The sequence below is a fragment of the Euprymna scolopes genome, chromosome 23, assembly GCF_053919585.1.
Source record: "Euprymna scolopes isolate OS-2025 chromosome 23, ASM5391958v1, whole genome shotgun sequence".
NCBI classification, from domain to species: domain Eukaryota; kingdom Metazoa; phylum Mollusca; class Cephalopoda; order Sepiida; family Sepiolidae; genus Euprymna; species Euprymna scolopes.
Genome location: NC_136504.1, coordinates 16,938,457 through 16,956,888, shown reverse-complemented (window position 1 = coordinate 16,956,888; position 18,432 = coordinate 16,938,457). Strand labels below are relative to the sequence as shown.

Here is an 18,432-nt window from a genome sequence, read left to right as displayed (position 1 = left end):
AATTGACTGGTAAATATTTTTCAATTCGTAAAGTATGATGTACAAAGTTCATATTATGAGGGAGGCTGATATATCTATTTTACAGATAATGGACTTATCCAGGGACTATAAATATCATTATGTCTAATACGTTATTGGGTAGCAATTCATGGCAGTTATAGCCCCAGAATAATGACATGCACGTCTGCAATATATTTTTTGATAATTCACTTTTTGTTAATTATACTACAAGTATTTATCTTGATTATTACCGGTCTGCAAGTCTACAAAACTCACTGATGTAAACGTTTTAATGGGTATAAAATTGACCTTTTAATTTTAAATCTAATAATTGTCAATTGTTGAATTGTGTATTAATTGGATTTTTGTTATGGGCTAAGGTGATTATACTTATTTCATAAATAATAGACTAACACAGAGGCCATAAATATATTTACATTTAACATGTTATCAGGTAGCGACTCGTGGCAGTTATTGCCCTCATAATGATGATGTGCACTTCTGTAACATACTTTTTCTATTAACTATATTAATTTGTTTGTCTTGATTATTGCCTGCAAGGCTATAACAGTACTACATTTCATTGGTAAATGTTTCTAAATTTATAAAGTATAATGTATAAAGTTCATTATTTTATTGTAAATAAATTTTATTCTGATATTAAGAATAATTGCTTAGTTTTTCGCTGTTTTTTTTTTTAATCTGACATTTCTTTTCGCTTTTGATGAAACAGATTGGATGCAAAAAATGCAAATATTTATTAGAAAACCATACATTCATATTCCAAAGAAGATTGGATGCAAAAAATCCGTCAAAAAATAAAGGGGAGAAATGTTACATTTTTTTTGGAAAAAAATCCATCATACATCACTATTTCAAAAAAATTCCCAGTTATATATATATATATATATATATATATATATATATATATATATATATATATATATATATAGGGTGTCAAAATGTGATGAAAAGAAATCAAATAAAATGCTCGATCGCGAGAGCCAAAATACAAATATTTATTTAAAAACCATACATTCATATTCCAAAGACGAACGCTGATAAATTGTGTAGGTTTTTATCAGCCACAGAAGGCTATTCGAATACAATGAAATCACTGATTCGTCTTTGTACAAACACACACATACACATGTATTTGTTTACTTATATTTTACTATATGCATTTACATACACATTTATTTGCCTTATTCCGGAGTTTGTAGATACCGGCCAGTCCCTCCCCTTAAATTGTATGTAAATATGTATGTATGTTTTTGTTTAAGTTGTATATTTTTTTGGATATGTTTTTGGATATGTGTATATATTTATGCATGCGTATGTGTGTGTTTGTATATATATATATGTATATGTATGTGTGTGTGTGTTATTGTATATGTATACATATATGTATATATATGTATATGCGTGTGGGTATGTATGTACATGTATGTGTGCATTTATGTGTCTTTATGTATGTATATGTATTTGTATGTGTATATATATATAGAGAGAGAGAGATATATATGTATATGTATGTATGTGTATATATGTATATATAGGTTTTTAAAAAATTTTTTTTAACTCTTTAATTTTTAATTTTCAATTTTTAATTTATTTACTTTCATTTTTTTTTTTTTTTATATAATAGACGCTCCATTTCATAAACTTAGCCATTTATTTGTTCTTCTGACTCGTGTTTCTTAATTTAATTCTGGGACTTTCCCGTGCATATCTAAGTTGACCTAATTATTAACGCTAACTTTCGCGCTTTTTGTCTGGGTCAGTTTGACCTTGCTTTTCAAATTTAAACTTTCACCGCTTTTCGTTTTTTTTTTTTTTTCTTTTTTTAACCTTCATTTACTTGATTCCTCCAGCCTTGACAGACGTGTTTTAAATATTCTCTCCAGTGCTTTTTCTTTTAATGATTTGGAATTCATTCCATTGGCGATTTTTTCCAAGGAACTCTGCCTTTTGGATCATCTTGGACCATTTGGAACTTACCCATTGGATTGGAAATTTTTAATTCGACCGTTTTGGATTTTACCATTCTTGGATTTTTTACCCTTCACCGGACTATCCATTCATGTGAAATCTTTTTATCATTTTTCTTTTACCCCTATTCCCCTTACCTCACCCTTTTTTTTAACCAAGTAAGATCTGTGACTTACTTGTAGTTTAATTAAATACTTTTACTTGCAAAATCTGATCCCGCATTTTGCTAATTCCTGCCCTCTGATGAGAAGGAGAGTATTTCTTCGAAACTCCGCGGATTAAGGACTATCCACTTATCTTGTGCTTCCTTTTTAAAATTAAATATGCTTTTAACTCTTTTTCAAGATGTCTTTTAACATGTTTTATTAATCATTTGTTCATATTATAAGCTCTATTTCCTTTTCGGTTTTATTGAGCTTTTACATTTGGTTGAGATTACTTTACTTGTAAATATTAACTCTTTAATATTTATAATATATTTTAAGTTTACCATTTTGATTACCTTGGTAAACTTATTGTAATTTATATATATATATATATATATATATATATATATATATATATATATATATATATATATATATATATATATATATATAAGAGGTGGGTGTAGTTTGCTTGAAGCATTGTAGTTAAATGGAATTGTAGAAGGCGGTACAATGCAGAAGTAACGGAAAGACACAGCCTGAAGCAAGTGAGAAATTTATTAATACAACTTATAAATACATGTGTACATATTCATATTTCATATACGCAGTATATTTATATTTGCACAGTGGTTACCTGGGAAAGTCGATCTGGTGGTATGTCCGTGTAATATAATATTTCGAGAAAGATCTCTTCGTCAGATATTTACTTGACTTTGACAAACGTGTTGCTGTAAGCAATTTTCAAAATATGAGACAGAAATGAAAAACAAAAAGCATCATTTTGCTACATCAAACTTTTATATGTTTCTTAATGTTATGAAGGAGACACGCTTACCTCACCAGTAATGTATATAAGGGCATCCCAAGGAATAGTCTTTGTGCAAAACATCTGCAAATTAAGCAAAGCACACTCACGGTCGCTTTCAGCAAAATCATACTGAAAAGAAAAATTAAAATGAACAATGTTATTATGCGATATATTTTTCTTGCAATGTTATTATGTGATATATTTTTCTTGCAATGTTATTATGCAATATATTGTTCTTGCAATGTTATCATGCAATATATTGTTCTTGCAATGTTATTATGCAATATATTGTTCTTGCAATGTTATTATGCAATATATTGTTGTTGCAATGTTATTATGTGATATATTTTTCTTGCAATGTTATTATGTGATATATTGTTCTTGCAATGTTATCATGCAATATATTGTTCTTGCAATGTTATCATGCAATATATTGTTCTTGCAATGTTATTATGTGATATATTTTTCTTGCAATGTTATTATGCGATATATTTTTCTTGCAATGTTATCATGCAATATATTGTTCTTGCAATGTTATTAGGTGATATATTGTTCTTGCAATTTTATTATGTGATATATTGTTCTTGCAATGTTATTATGTGATATATTTTTCTTGCAATTTTATTATGTGATATATTGTTCTTGCAATGTTATTATGCGATATATTGTTCTTGCAATGTTATTATGCAATATATTGTTCTTGTAATGTTATTATACGATATATTTTTGTTGCAATGTTATTATGCGTTATATTTTTCTTACAATGGCATTATGCAATATATTGTTCTTGCAATGTTATTATGCAATATATTGTTCTAGCAATGTTATTATGTGATATATTGTTCTTGCAATGTTATTATGTGGTATATTTTTCTTGCAATGTTATTATGCAATATATTGTTCTTGCAATGTTATCATGCAATATATTGTTCTTGCAATGTTATTATGTGATATATTTTTCTTGCAATGTTATTATGTGATATATTGTTCTTGCAATGTTATTATGTGGTATATTTTTCTTGCAATGTTATTATGCAATATATTGTTCTTGCAATTTTATCATGCAATATATTGTTCTTGCAATGTTATTATGTGATATATTTTTCTTGCAATGTTATTATGCGATATATTTTTCTTGCAATGTTATTATGCGATATATTTTTCTTGCAATGTTATTATACAATATATTGTTCTTTCTATTGCAGTAGCATTTACTTTGGTTGCGTCAAACCAGTTTCTTCTCTGGCCTACATCACAGCCTGAACAATTGTTTCAATTTCTGCGAATTGGCCATTCTTTGCAGCCATAAAAGAAGGATCAACTAAATGAAAAACTATTAGACACATCTCTTGGTTCATAATCTCTATCTCCAATATTATATAAAAGTCACTGTATGTGTGTGTGTGTGTGTGTATGTGTGTATGTGTGTGTGTGTATATGTGTGTGTGCGTGTGTGTGCGTACATGCGTGTGTCTGTGTGTCTGTGTGTGCATGTGTGTGTGAGTTCCTTCCTCATAGGTTCTGAAATGGCTGAGCCTATCTTTTTTAAATTTCACACAAAGGTAATTTATATGTCTGGCATTGTTCTTAGATATGTGTTGTACAGAAATTCATCTGATAAGTATTGAAAATTAAAAAAATAAAATCTGACCTGTTTAAAATTAGTTCATTTCAATTGATCATTTCATAACTAATCATCGGGTTTCATTATTCTCTACAGAAACAACTTATATCCATCAACAACTGAGAGAAACGTATCGAGAATGGAGAACTATTTTACAGAATAAAAAAACTTTCACGGAACAGTAAAACTCTTACAAAAAATGGATGTAGCGCCATTACTTAATACCCCATGCAAATGCAGTAACCAACTTAAAGACAAGATGAAACAAGAATTAGAAAAGCTAATAGAAGAGAATGTGCTAAAGAAGATTGAATTTTGACAGAGTGGTTGGTGTCCCAACTTCAGTACTAAACTCCAGCCTGAAAAGATATCCGACCAAAATACCAACAGCAGAAGAACTGCATTTAAACTTGGTAAAAGCAAAAGTAAACCAGATACCAAAGCAGGATATTGGTCATTCAATCCCAGTTGTTAATAACGTGCAGAACAGAGAGTTTGCTGGAAATGATCACCATTTGGCCTAAGCATTTTACAAGATATCTTTCAAGCAAAGACAAAACAAATCTTTGAGGATGAAGATAGTGTTGCTAGCATTATTTAACATGGAAGACGATGTATAGAACGACAAGAATTTGCACAACCTGATGATCCAACTGATCTTTTATTTAACAGTGTTATTAAATAACCCCATATAACGTTCTTAGGCAACATATACACGTCCACTGTCATCAAATCAAGCCCCTTATAAAGATGCCAAACCCACAGCAACAAAGATAAGCTACTGCGCTTCTTGAAAATGTTGACCTATCTCCTACAGTATCTATATAATTATAAAAATCTGTGAACCGTCCGACCGCCCTTGCTTGCATCTTGTATTTCAAAAACATTGTTGTCATGTAAACCTGCTTGTATTTAATAAAATTCACACTCCTTTCCACAGTTCAGCCATATTGAGTACAAATAAACTTAATTCTTTGCTTAACTTGTGGACATAGTTTCAATCATAAAATTATGTTTTGTTAGGTTTTGGTTTTGGTTTCGATTCTAGCTGAAGGCACTCAAATCATACCTTTTTTTACTTTCGAAATCATGACTATATATTGGGTACAGTATAATATGAAATAATTGACTCTATAATAATAAATACGAAATCTGTGTGAATTAAAATATATTTAAGCATATTTTACTACTGAGTAACACCAGGCGCCTTGCTAGTATCTTATAAAATTTTGCAGATAAAACACACTCATTGCATTATCTTTTGAAATCACAATCACTATGGATTTGGGAGACAGACTACCAGAAATGCTATGATAATCTAAAAAATATGATCACTGATCACGTTTTTCTGTTGTACTATAACCAAACAAAGTCAGTATCACAGGAAGTAGACCGCTTTCAGATGAGCTTGAGAGTAGCTCTGATACAAAAATCAAACCATTTGCATATAGTTCCATGATGCTGGCTGAGTGCCAATCTATATCATCATCATTTCTTCGCTAGGGATGATAGATAACACACAGTTTGTTTCAAGTGAAGCTGGTTTTCGCAGTTGCTGGTTTAAAATTTTATAAATGGTGATAAAATTTAATAAAGTTAATATGGGCTCTGTGTTTTTTTTTTTTATTATTTGGGGTGGGGTAAGACCATGTTTGAAAATACATTGATGAAGATGCTGGTATATGCAGAAGTCATTATTACTAGGGCTATGACAACAACATATTCTTTTCATTGTTTTGACTCTCGAGTATATATCTGACACAGTAAGACACAGTTAATCAACCGAGAACCACATCACTCTATGTAAAAGCATATAAGATATCAATGGATACACACTCGAGAGTCAAAACAATGTTGTTCTAGCACTAATTATTAGACATGAGTATTTGCATACAAGAATACATATGTATACATAGTTGTTTGTATATAGGATATCGTGTGTGTTATTTATTTTGTGCATAACGATTACTTCCGAGTGACTGTCGTTTAATTGTTATAGACTTCCATTTCTTGTAATAAATAATTTTACCAAGAATTTTTCATAAATTTTGGTTTTGGTTTCAATTATAGCTGATGGCAAGTCATTAATTAAAAAAAAAAAAAATTTTTACCAAGAATTCTTCATAAGTTTTGGTTTCGGTTTCGATTATAGCTGATGGCACTTAAGTCATATATACATTTTTATAAATAATTTTACCAAGAATTCTTCATAAATTTGGATTTCAGTTTCGATTATAGCTGAAGGAACTCAAGTTATATATATATATACATTTTTTTTTCAGAAGTTTTGGTTTCGGTTTTGATTCAAGCTGATGCACCCAAGTCATATGAATATATATTTTTTTATTTTTGAAATCGCAACTTAATAATATATAAAAATTGATAGAACATTAACTCTATGATAATATATACGAAATCTGCAAAAATTAAAATATTATATTTAAGCTTACTTTATGACTGGGCTATGCCGGGCATCTCTGCTAGCTTAGGTAAATACTTTTGCAGTTTTAACAAAAGAGCTACAATAATATTAGAGCATCTCCATTTACGCTGAACATCTACAGAATGCCAACATCAATATATTACATACGGATGAGTCCCCTATGAAATTTCCACAGGTCCCGCTAGTGTTCAAGATGTATCAACTAACATGCATTCATACTAGTCGTTCCACAATGAACTAGCAGTTGAAATGGGAGTTTTCTTCCAAGGATTACTAGCTCTGATTTCAGAATCTATAAAAGATGAGACTCTACATCAGATCCATCAAGCACATAAAAATATTGAGAAAACTCATCATCTTGTTAGAGAAAGTGTATAATGACAAAACATATTTAAGGACAGAGAGAAGATTTGCCAATCATTTTGCCAGGAACACCGAGGGTCAAACAAAAGAGAACAACTTGAACCACACAACTTTCGATCCCGGTTATGAAAATATATCACATCGGAATTTGCGATCAATAAACAACAATGCATTCTAACTGTCGACTGGTATTCAAAATACTCAGTTGCTGACAGAATTCCTACATCAGTACAACAGTTCAAGGATGTAGTTGATAAAATAAGGAGCTACACATTGTTCCTATTTACAATGTCTCCCCACGGGACAGAGTTAGACACCAGGGTCGTTTTTTAATGTGGAGAAAAGGAACAAAAATAAAAATTGTCTCAGTCGTAAAGGATTTCTCCTCCACTGACAGAGAACAAGAAATTGAAGAGCTACACATTGTTATTTAATGATGATGACATATAATAATAATGGACAATGGTTCAAAATAGGCAAGACAAGCTTTTCAAGGCTTTATACTATATCATCGGGTATTAAGCAGATTACCAGCTTGCCACACGATGCCAGAAGCAATGGTTTCATAGAAATATGTGTAACACATTATGTTCACAAGCAAGAAATATCCCAAAATAAAAGATAAAATATACTAATAGCACTACTACAGATCAGAGCAATCTTCATAAATGACAAAGTACTATCACCTGCTGAACTACAATTCGGATGGACTATAAACGACCACATTATCCAGACATGTACAGTCTGGAATGGAAAAATATGAACAATGACTAGGGAAAAGACCTGCAGAAATAAGAATAATCCACAATCTCAACAGACACACTACAAATCTACCATCAATATATCAAGGCTAATGTGTTGCTATAATAAACAGGTTGACAAAACTATGGTCTGGAAAGATGGTAACACAAGAAACTATATTTATAGCAGAGCTGCTAGTGCTGTTAGCAGCAGCAGCAGCAGCAGCATCATCAGCATCAGCATCAGCAGCAGCTGTATGATAGCTAACATATACAAATGACCAAGCTGGCTGTGCAAAGTGATGTCACAGCAAAGACCAAAGACGACAGAAAAGCATGTATTCGAGACATGACCGGAAAATAACAGCAAGTGATACGTGGGTGATGAGAGCGTCAATGCGAAAAATGAACTATTTAAAACAAAAGGCAGTGTGTTGTTGGAAATATCAAGAATAAATTGCCTCTTGTTTAAAAAGAAAAAAAAATGCTGAGTCGAATTGCTTTCCTTTTCTTTTCCTCTCTTTGCGAGGCTTTAATTGACAACGTGTTGGGTCCATTAAAATATTACGGAAGATTATTCTGAACCGTTGAAAAAATGTATAACATTACATATTGTAGAAACCCCAAATGGAACAAGACTCTGCTATAACTGCGCACCAACGTGTTGTACCAATATCGACAGTGAAGAAGAAGATCCAGCACCAAGAATGATACATTATCATGCACAACCCAATATAAATGACAACAGGAAATGAAATAAAATCGTATTAAATGACAGACCAATGAAAATGCTCTTTCAAATTAAAGTATGACGTATTATTAAACACGTTATTTCAAACTTAAATATAATAGACTGATGAAAATGTTATTTCAAGCTTAATTATGATGGTACAAAGAGCACGCTATCCTAAAGTTAAAAATGATACAAGATGTCTTCAATAAGACTTTTTTTTTGTGCAGACATTTAAAATTGTTGCAGACTCTTCAAAATTCAGTATGTTATTACTATACATCTTATGAGATGACTGACCATTTTTTATGATTTCAGGTTCAATTTTTTTTAAATTTATGATTTCAGGTTCAAATGAACCCTAACTTAACATCTAAATCTGACCCCCAAGATCGCCATGGGCATGGAATATGTGCCTACATTAAAGATGGCTTTCCGTGTGGTAGGGATATCTCCAGTGAAGACTCTAATTTACCTTATATGTGCTTCTGGGTTGCACTTGCGTACACCACTGCATTTATATTTGCCCTCTATCGCCCCCACAACAGTGGAGTTACTCTCTTTAAGAGCATATCTGAGAAAATTGACCACATCTCGTCTGCTCATCCTTCGGCTAACATCCACATTTGTGGTGATTTCAATGTCCACAATGTGGAATGGCTGACCCACTCGAACAAGGAAGATGATGACGAGAGGTTCTGTCATGATTTCGCCATCGCCTATGACCTCACCCAGATTGTTCACAAACCCACCCGTGTGCCCGATATTTCCCGTCAATATGCTAGCCTTCTAGACCTTTTTCTCACAACTTCCCCTGAGCTATGTTCATGTTCCGTTCTGTCCCCTCTGGGCTCTTCCGACCACTCGGTTGTATCAGTTAAGATAAAAACGAAAAGTCTTCATACATACCTCTCCACAGTACTGTATATCGATACTCTATGGCTGACTGGGATAGCTTCCATACATTTATATCTGATCTACCCCTACATTTCATGTTTAAAAAGGATGTGTCCTCCATAGTATCAAACCTGACCGAATGGTTAATTGTAGGCATAGACTGATTCATCCCATCAAAAAAATTCCAACAAAAACCTAATAGCCAGCCATGGTTCTCCCCAGAATGTGTTGCTGCCTTGCACACAGAAATCACTTTTTTCATAGCTACCAACGTAATAGATACACTGTGACTAGAGCTGCTTTCAGGAACGCCAGCAACCACTGTAAAAGAGTAATAAAAATTGCAAGAGAGCTATATGCTCAGTCCGTTAAATCCAAAGTAGCTCAGCAGCGGGTTGGTTCCCACCAGTTCTGGCAAATAGCAAACAGGATCTTGAACAGAAGGGTGTGTTCTATCGTGGCCTTCGTTATAAAGATGGCCGGTCAGCTGAAAAAATGACGTCATCGCCGAGGTCCCAACAAGCAAGATATGTGGAACTCTTAGACTGTCAATAATGAACAGTAATTTTTACAGACAGCGTTACAAAACTTCAAAATTGGATTGAAATAAAGAAAGAACACGATGATTTATACTGAAACTCATCTAATATTAATAATAAAAAAATAATAAAACACAAGTTGTTTGTTTAAGTATTATAAGCAATTGAATATTTTGTTGTATTATAGATTTTAAAGATTAGAATGCGTTCTTTAATTACTTATAAATTACATTTTTAAAAAGTGAAGGAACACGATTTGATTTGTAGTAAACTTGAAGTTTATTTAATATAATTAAATGAAAATGTTATCAAAGGCAAGATAAGTTACTTTTCTACCAAACTGGACATATTTTTCGTGTTTTTATTCAATTGTAACATGTTTATTCAGTTCGAAAACCATACAGTGTTTACCGATAGCAGTGTCAGAAATTTCGTGAAAATAGTGAATAATTCCACCCCATCTTTCCAAGCTTATAACTCCTCGAAAAATGTAATTCAAGCCCTAATTTTTTTTTTCAATTAAAGGAGCAAGGACCAAGGTTTTATTAAAAAAAAACAAAAAAACAATGTGTTTTTTTTTTTAAAAGGTTTTAAACTTCGGACTTTACAGGTAAATTTCTAAAAAAGGCATTTTTTTTTTTTTTTTAAATTTGAATATATTATTTATTGACCTTTTCTCTTCAATTTGTGATATATAAAACTCCGACATAAATTAATTATTTACTTTTTAAGAGAAAGTTAAAAATGGGTGACACTTGGGGGGGGGGCGTGAATTTAAAAAAAAACGTTTGTCTAAAATATTATATTCGGTTTATTGGAACGAACATAAAATTTCACATTGACCCTGAAAATATCGTAAAAATAGAATCAATAAAAAAATTTTGATAGATTTTTAAAGTTAAAAAATTGAAAAATATTGAGTTCGGAAAATTCATTACTGTTTTTAAAAATACTATTAAAAAACCACCGAATATATATCAAGTTATGTCACGGTAACTTATATTGAGCAAATTTCTAAGAGTATTTTGTCTAGTTTATTATTTATTACACCTTTTTCCGAACTTACCGTGTTAAAGAGAGAGTCGGCCGCCATTTTAAATTTTCCAATACATCGGTAAACACTGTATGTTTTTCGAGCTGAATAAATATGTTACATTGAATAAAAACACAAAAAATATATCCAGTTAGGTAGAAAAGTAACTTATCTTGCCTTTGATAACATTTATTTGTTTGACATCTATTTTTTGACTTTTTCGAATCTATGTGTACAGTAATACAAACCCGGAAATTTCAAGATGGCGTCTGACTCCCTCTTTAACACGGTAAGTTTGGGAAAAGGTGTTATAAATAAAAAACTGGTTAAAATACTGTAAAAAAAAACTCGCTCAATATATGTTACCGTGACATAGCTTGACATATTTTTTCTAGTTTTTTTTATTTATAACACCTTGTTTTTGGAGCTGAATAAACATGTTACATTGAATAAAAACACGAAAAATATATCTAGTTTGGTAGAAAAGTAACTTATCTTGCCTTTGATAACATTTATTTGTCATATATTTGTTTTTTGACAACTTTTTCGAATCTGTGTACAGTAATACAAACCCGAAATGAACGCGCGTTTTTTTTTTTTTTTTTTACTTTTAAGTTTCATATATATATATATATATATATATATATATATATATATATATATATATAAAGTATTTTTAAATTTTATCTTTCTAGCTTTAAAAAAAAGTTTAAAAATGTTATCAACCGGCATAATTTATTTTTAAATATTGAAAATTTCAGGAAAATTAATTTTTGCTAAATTTTTAAAACGTGTCAACAGCTTAAAAAAATCGTCTCTTCAAAAGAGTCGATGTTGTCTCGCATTTTCATTAGTTTTGTATGCTGTAAAAAATTTTTTTTTAATATTAGCAATTTATTTGACGCTTCTTTTGAATGGTAAAAAACTTAGGATGATAATATTGAATTAAATTATAGTTACATCGTGTTAAATACAGGGGGGGGGAGCACGTTAAAACTTACTTTGTTTAATGGAGATATCCACGAGTTACTACCGGTGTTTACCGGTGTAAAGAAACAACTAATGGACTACCCGTGATGACGTCAGCAGATTAAATTATTTTTGCCCACCGGCCATCTTGTCTTTTAAGACGGTCTTGGTTCTATCCCAACCATCATCAATGGACCTGAGGTCATCTCGTCAGCATCAGACAAGGCAAAACTATTTGCAAAGAACCTTGCAGCTAATTCTACCTTATGCGACGAAGGCCATCAACTCCCCGTATTTCAGACAACATGCTATGCAACATACAAATATCTGTGCATGAGGTCGCTAAGCTAATCAAGAACCTTGATTCCAGTAAAGCAACTGGCCCTGACGGCATTCCAATTATAGTGCTGAAAAAGCTTCAACCAGAACTTGCCCCCATACTTACAAAACTGTTAAAGTGTGGCCTTAAAGAGAAGTGCTTTCCAACACCTTGGAAAACCTCATCAGTATGCCCTGTATTTAAGAATTCAGGTGATAAGTCATCTCCCTCTCAGTACAGACTAATAAATCTCCTTTGTGTCATGAGTAAGTTGCTGGAATCCATATTAAAATAGAGAAGTAGTCAACCACCTCAGCAGAAATAACCTTCTTAGTGACACGCAATATGGTTTCCGTTGTGCTAGATCTATAGCAGGTGTGCTAACGGTTATATCTCATAGGATTAGTGAATCTCTTGACAAAGGCTTCATTTCTAGGGCACTTGCTCTTGACTAATCAAAAGCCTTCGATAAAGTATGGCATAAGGGCCTACTTCACAAGATTTCCAGCTACGGTATTACTGGAAATATTTTCTCAATCATTAAATCATTTCTCTCTGATAGGCTCATAAGAGTAGTGGTTGATGGGCAGAAATCAGAGGCCCTCAGTATTAATGCTGGAGTTCCTCAAGGGTCCATCCTGGGCCCAACTCTCTTCCTGATCTACATCAATGATCTCCCAAAACACATACTTAAATCATTCATTGACATCTATGCTGATGACACGGCCATCTTTGGCAACACATCAAAGGCCGTAAATGAAAAATTCTCTCTGATTCTCTCTCCTCTGATCTCGAGCGCGTAGTACAGTGGGGAAAGAGGTGGCTGGTTACCTTTAATACATCTAAAACCAAGCTCCTATCTTTACATCGTCAACGCTCTGATCCCCATCTGGCATCAATTGAAATGGACGGCTCTCGACTAGGGGAAGCTCCATGTTTTGATAAGCTTCTGGGCTTGACTTTTACTCCTGACATGGAATGCGTACATCAAATCTATTGTCAAGATCGCTAGAAAAATGGTAGGATCCTTCTAGCGCTCCAGAAGATATCTCACTGTTGATGCAATTCTCTATCTATATAAAAGCCAAGTACGTCCAAGGATGGAGTACTGTTGCTACAGGAGGAGTAAAGAAGTCAGAATACCTGAGTTTATTGGCCAAATAAAGAATTTTATGGATAAAAACCATCGTGTGTCTATAGAGACAATAAAGGCACAGTTTGATGTCAGTGTGGCAACTGTACACACAATTATTTGCAAGGAACTGGAGATGTGGAAGATTTGCGTGAAGTTTCTCCAAAGGGTGCTCCATCCTTGTTACAGACTATTTGACCAAGATAGGCATTAAGACAGTTCCTCACCCTCCCTATAGTCCAGACATTGTTCCCTGTGACTTTTGGTTATTCCTTAAGCTCAAGGAAAACCTCAGAGACTGTCGTTATGAGAAAATTGAGAAGATGAAAGAGGCTGTCATTGACACGCTCACACAAGATGACTTCCGTGAGTCGTTTCAGAAGCTGTTGTAACGTTACAAAAAAATCTACTTCAAACACAATCGTAACAGACAAAACTTCTGCTTAAAAGTAAAGCATGAAGCATCATAGAGATGAAAGAGTGTGCCTTCATATAAAATTCATGTTGTTTAATATTAAAAACAATTTCCAAATAATTTACCTTGATATTCCATCCATTCGGGCCAAACTTCTGTCTTTCTTGAATGATTGCATGAAAAAAGCAAAGGCCAAATACCATCTTACACCAATCTGCTTTTAAAACTGAAAAAATAACAATGCAAAATGATTTTATAGAGCATTTACAAACCATGCAAATGCTTTTATAGTGTATATACCAACAAGTAGATGTTTTATAGTTTATATACCAACAAGTAGATATTTTATAGAATATATACCAACAAGTAGATGTTTTATAGTTTATATACCAACAAGTAGATGTTTTATAGAACATATACCAACAAGTAGATATTTTATAGAACATATAACAAGATGTAGATGTTTTTATTGTTCATACGCTAACAATCTAGATGTTTTTTATGGTTTATATACCAACAATGCAGATGTTTTTCATAGTTCAAATACCAGCCATGTAGATGTTTTTCTCAGCTTATATACCAACAATGCAGATGTTTTTCGTCGTATATGTAGATGTTTTTTATAGTTCAGATACCAACAAATTTAGATGTTTTTTATAGTTTGTATAGGAATAATTTAGATGTTTTTATTGTTTATATATAATAACAATATAGATGTTTTTCATAGTCTGTATACCAACATGTAGATGTTTTTATAGTTTATATATGATGTACTTTTATTTCAACATTAAATGTGATGTTTATTCTAAGACGACTTTAAGTTTTTCCTGAATAACTTTTACTAATCATTCATTTGCTTCTAATTTACGCAATGCCTGCCATACAACATCTGTTCTATCAAAAGATTTATCTAAATCCCCAAAAAACAAAATACAGGTTCTTCTACTTAATGAATATAGCACCAGGCATAAAACCTAACAGCATTTCATCTATTAGCTTTTGTGACTTATTACTGACAACAACATATTCTTTTCATTCTTTTGACTCTTGGGTATATATCCGACACAGTTAGATACAGTTAATCAACCGAGAACCACATCCGTCTATATAAAAACATATAAGATATTAACGGATATATACTCAAGAGTCAAAACAATGAAAAGAATATGCTGTTGTCACAGCCCTACTTATTATTTCCTTATTTCTCTTCACCAATATCCACCTTTGTTTTTCTTGATAAAAAAATATTCAAGTTTTATAAATAACTTTATGAGACTTATACATAATCTTATGAGATTATAGTAGTAATACTACAAACAACCTAGTCTCAAAGAAACAAAAGGTGTGCTCTCTCTGCTGCCAGCGCGGTGAAACCAGGATAAGAAAAGAGAAGAGGGCAACATAAGCCACGTGCAGTGGCGAGAGTTACTGAACATAAACAGCCAAACTCTAAGAGAAAGGAATCAGTATTTTGCTCACAGTTGATGAGTAAACCTCCACCAGTAAAAAAAAAAAACCAGTATGCATATGGAAAAACGGTGATCAAGGAAAAATATCCCACTTGCAACAAGTTTCAGCGCTGTGAGCCATAATTCTCCAAACTCTACAGAACAGAGATACTCGAGTTTGGTTGTATGTCCCCTAATTTGAGCTTATTAGACCTACAAACATAACATTTGGTAGGAATGGTACGCTACTCGTGCAAGTTGTTGTAAGATGGTCATATTTATTTATATTTTTATAAAGAGGTCCTCGGGGAGCATGACACCCTTTCATTAAAAAGAAATAATTACCTCAAATTTTCATTCTTTTAAAACTACAATAAAATTACACAAACGAGCATATTTTCTAAATTTGAGCAAATATTAATTATTTAAAAATCTTCTAATGGTGTCTTCTCTCCATAACTTCAACCATGTTAGATTTATTTTTACAATTTTAATTACAGCATTATTATTCATTGGCATAATGACAGAGAAATGTTTAGACCCGGCATATTTGTCCTGATACCCTGAACGTACCAAAGTTTGATGAACTCCTGATGATTAGTCGACTACATTAGTTTGGTCATGTCGAGATACTCCTAGATATGAAAATACAGAGATCTTAAAGTGGAAGGTTGAACGATCCCAATAAATTTGCATGCGAGATAGTGGGATTTGAACAGAATCCTCAAGACAGGTAAGTTTGGAGACCGTAGGCTCTCAGAAGACGTCAGATTAACTGATAAAATTGATGATGATGATGATGATGATGATGATGATGATGATGATGATGATGATCTTTTTAAAGCATTTGAAGACATGAACTCTTCCACTTTTTAAAGGGGTCTCAGGAAGCATGAGCCTCTTCCCACTGACATTTTTCTGATCTCTGATTTTAATGGGACTTATTATAAACTAGCCTGGGTGCCCGGCGTTGCCCGGTTGTTTGGCAGTGTGTATTGAGCAAAAAAGAATGTGGTGGTAGGCAGGCAGGCAGGCAGGCAGACAGGCAGGCTCGAACCTGTACCGCGAAGGAAGAAAAGAATGTGAAAAAAAAAAAGTGATGTCTTTGCCATTGTGCCTAAAAGCCATAAGTGGCGAAGGTTTAAATTAAAGCTAGTCAATCGAAAAGAGGAGATGACTTTCGAAAATATCGGCGAAAAAAGCGACCCCCTCCTTGTAGAAAAGTGCCCAGTTGAAGGTGAAGGGATAAATGTTTTTGGCCAATTTTTCGATATTTGTCATCCAAAGACTCGAGTTTCAAAACGATACCAATCTCGTGAAAATCCATCGCCTCTGTCGAAAGTTTTAGGCATACATACATACATACATACATACATACATACATACATACATACATACATACATTTAAACCGACAGATGAGATTTATAATACAGAAGACAAACAATTATATAGATTTCCAAAAAAGCTGATTATTACAACTTACCGTTGTCCTCAAAAAAAGAGCGTGAAAGGTTCGCAAATACCCGTTGCATATTTGCTCTCAGTCCCTTGGGTGGTTCATTTGTCACTTTCACGCTGTTCTGTAAAACACTTATCGGAAAATGTTTTGCCGGCATTGAACTCAGGTACAAACGAAAATCATCATGCACTTTCTCAGGTTTCTCTATAAGGTTTCGGGTTAGACTCTCCATGCAGGGCATCCACGACTGAGCTAAATGACAGTTCTGAAAGAGAGACCGATCGTTTTATAAATGTTTTGGAATTTTTAATGGAGAATACACATCTTTCATGGAAGGTGGCAAAGGGATTTTTCAGTTCAAGCATAATTTGGTTTCTTCATTATAAATGGATTAAAAATGGAATCTAATAAAACTTGTAAACTTGCTTATTTTATTATGCACAATATTTCATCATAGTTGCTCAGATGTTAAATTGATATTGCACAAAATATTTCCAACATACTTAATTTATTCACATAAAATTAATATACAAAAGTATAGATTTATGCATAAACTTTAAGTATTTACTTCAAAAGTGCTCAATATGTAGGTAGAGCTAGTTAGTAAGTTATAAAATGTATATGGCGATTAAGCTACACTGAATATTCTGCATTTCATCCACTCTAGGACTCTTCAGGCTTATGCGCAAATTCTGTGGTTGTTTGTCGTTTTTATATGCGCATCTTCTATTGAGATTTTAGTTGGATACTAGAAAGCTGATTGGCTAACTAAAATCTTAATAGAAGATGCGCATATAAAAACGACAAACAACCACAGAATTCGCGCATAAGCCTGAAGAGTCCTAGAGTGGATGAAATGCAGAATATTCAGTGTAGCTTAATCGCCATATACATTTTATAACTTACTATATATATATATATATATATATATATATATATATATATATATATATATATATATATAATTATGTTATCAAAATTTAAATCTTTAAAAAAGCAAAACTTATCAAAATAATAAAAGCTCAACACTATTAACAGGAGAAAATAATAACAAATAAAAGTTATACATAACTTTATTATATCATCAGAACAATAACGAAAAGTTAAGGGGAAAATTAAGAAAAAAAACATAGACTAATTTTCTCCTTAACTTTTCGTTATTGTTCTGATAATATAATAAAGTTATGTATAACTTTTATTCCGCATCTTTCAATTAATATTATTAATTATTAGCTTTATATTAGAACGTAACAAGATAATGAAAAGGTCAGAGTATTAGATAGAGCAATAAATAAACAAAATAAAATTGATGAAGAAAATTAAACTTGAATAAATTACAATATTTATTAATCCAAATATTCAAACAATATA

The 18,432-nt window shown here is 32.2% G+C and overlaps 1 protein-coding gene across 1 annotated transcript in view; it reads right to left on the bottom strand.

Annotated features, from left to right (window-relative positions):
- LOC145245776 (dynein axonemal heavy chain 6-like) overlaps positions 1-18,432 on the bottom strand; it is a 265,159-nt gene that overhangs the window by 25,968 nt on the left and 220,759 nt on the right. The window contains exons 55-57 of the mRNA XM_080107390.1: positions 17,086-17,326; positions 14,279-14,379; positions 2,977-3,078 (exon numbers count right to left, since the gene is read on the bottom strand). Coding sequence (XP_079963516.1) covers positions 2,977-3,078; positions 14,279-14,379; positions 17,086-17,326 — 444 coding nt within the window. The remainder of the gene's footprint in view (positions 1-2,976; positions 3,079-14,278; positions 14,380-17,085; positions 17,327-18,432) is intronic.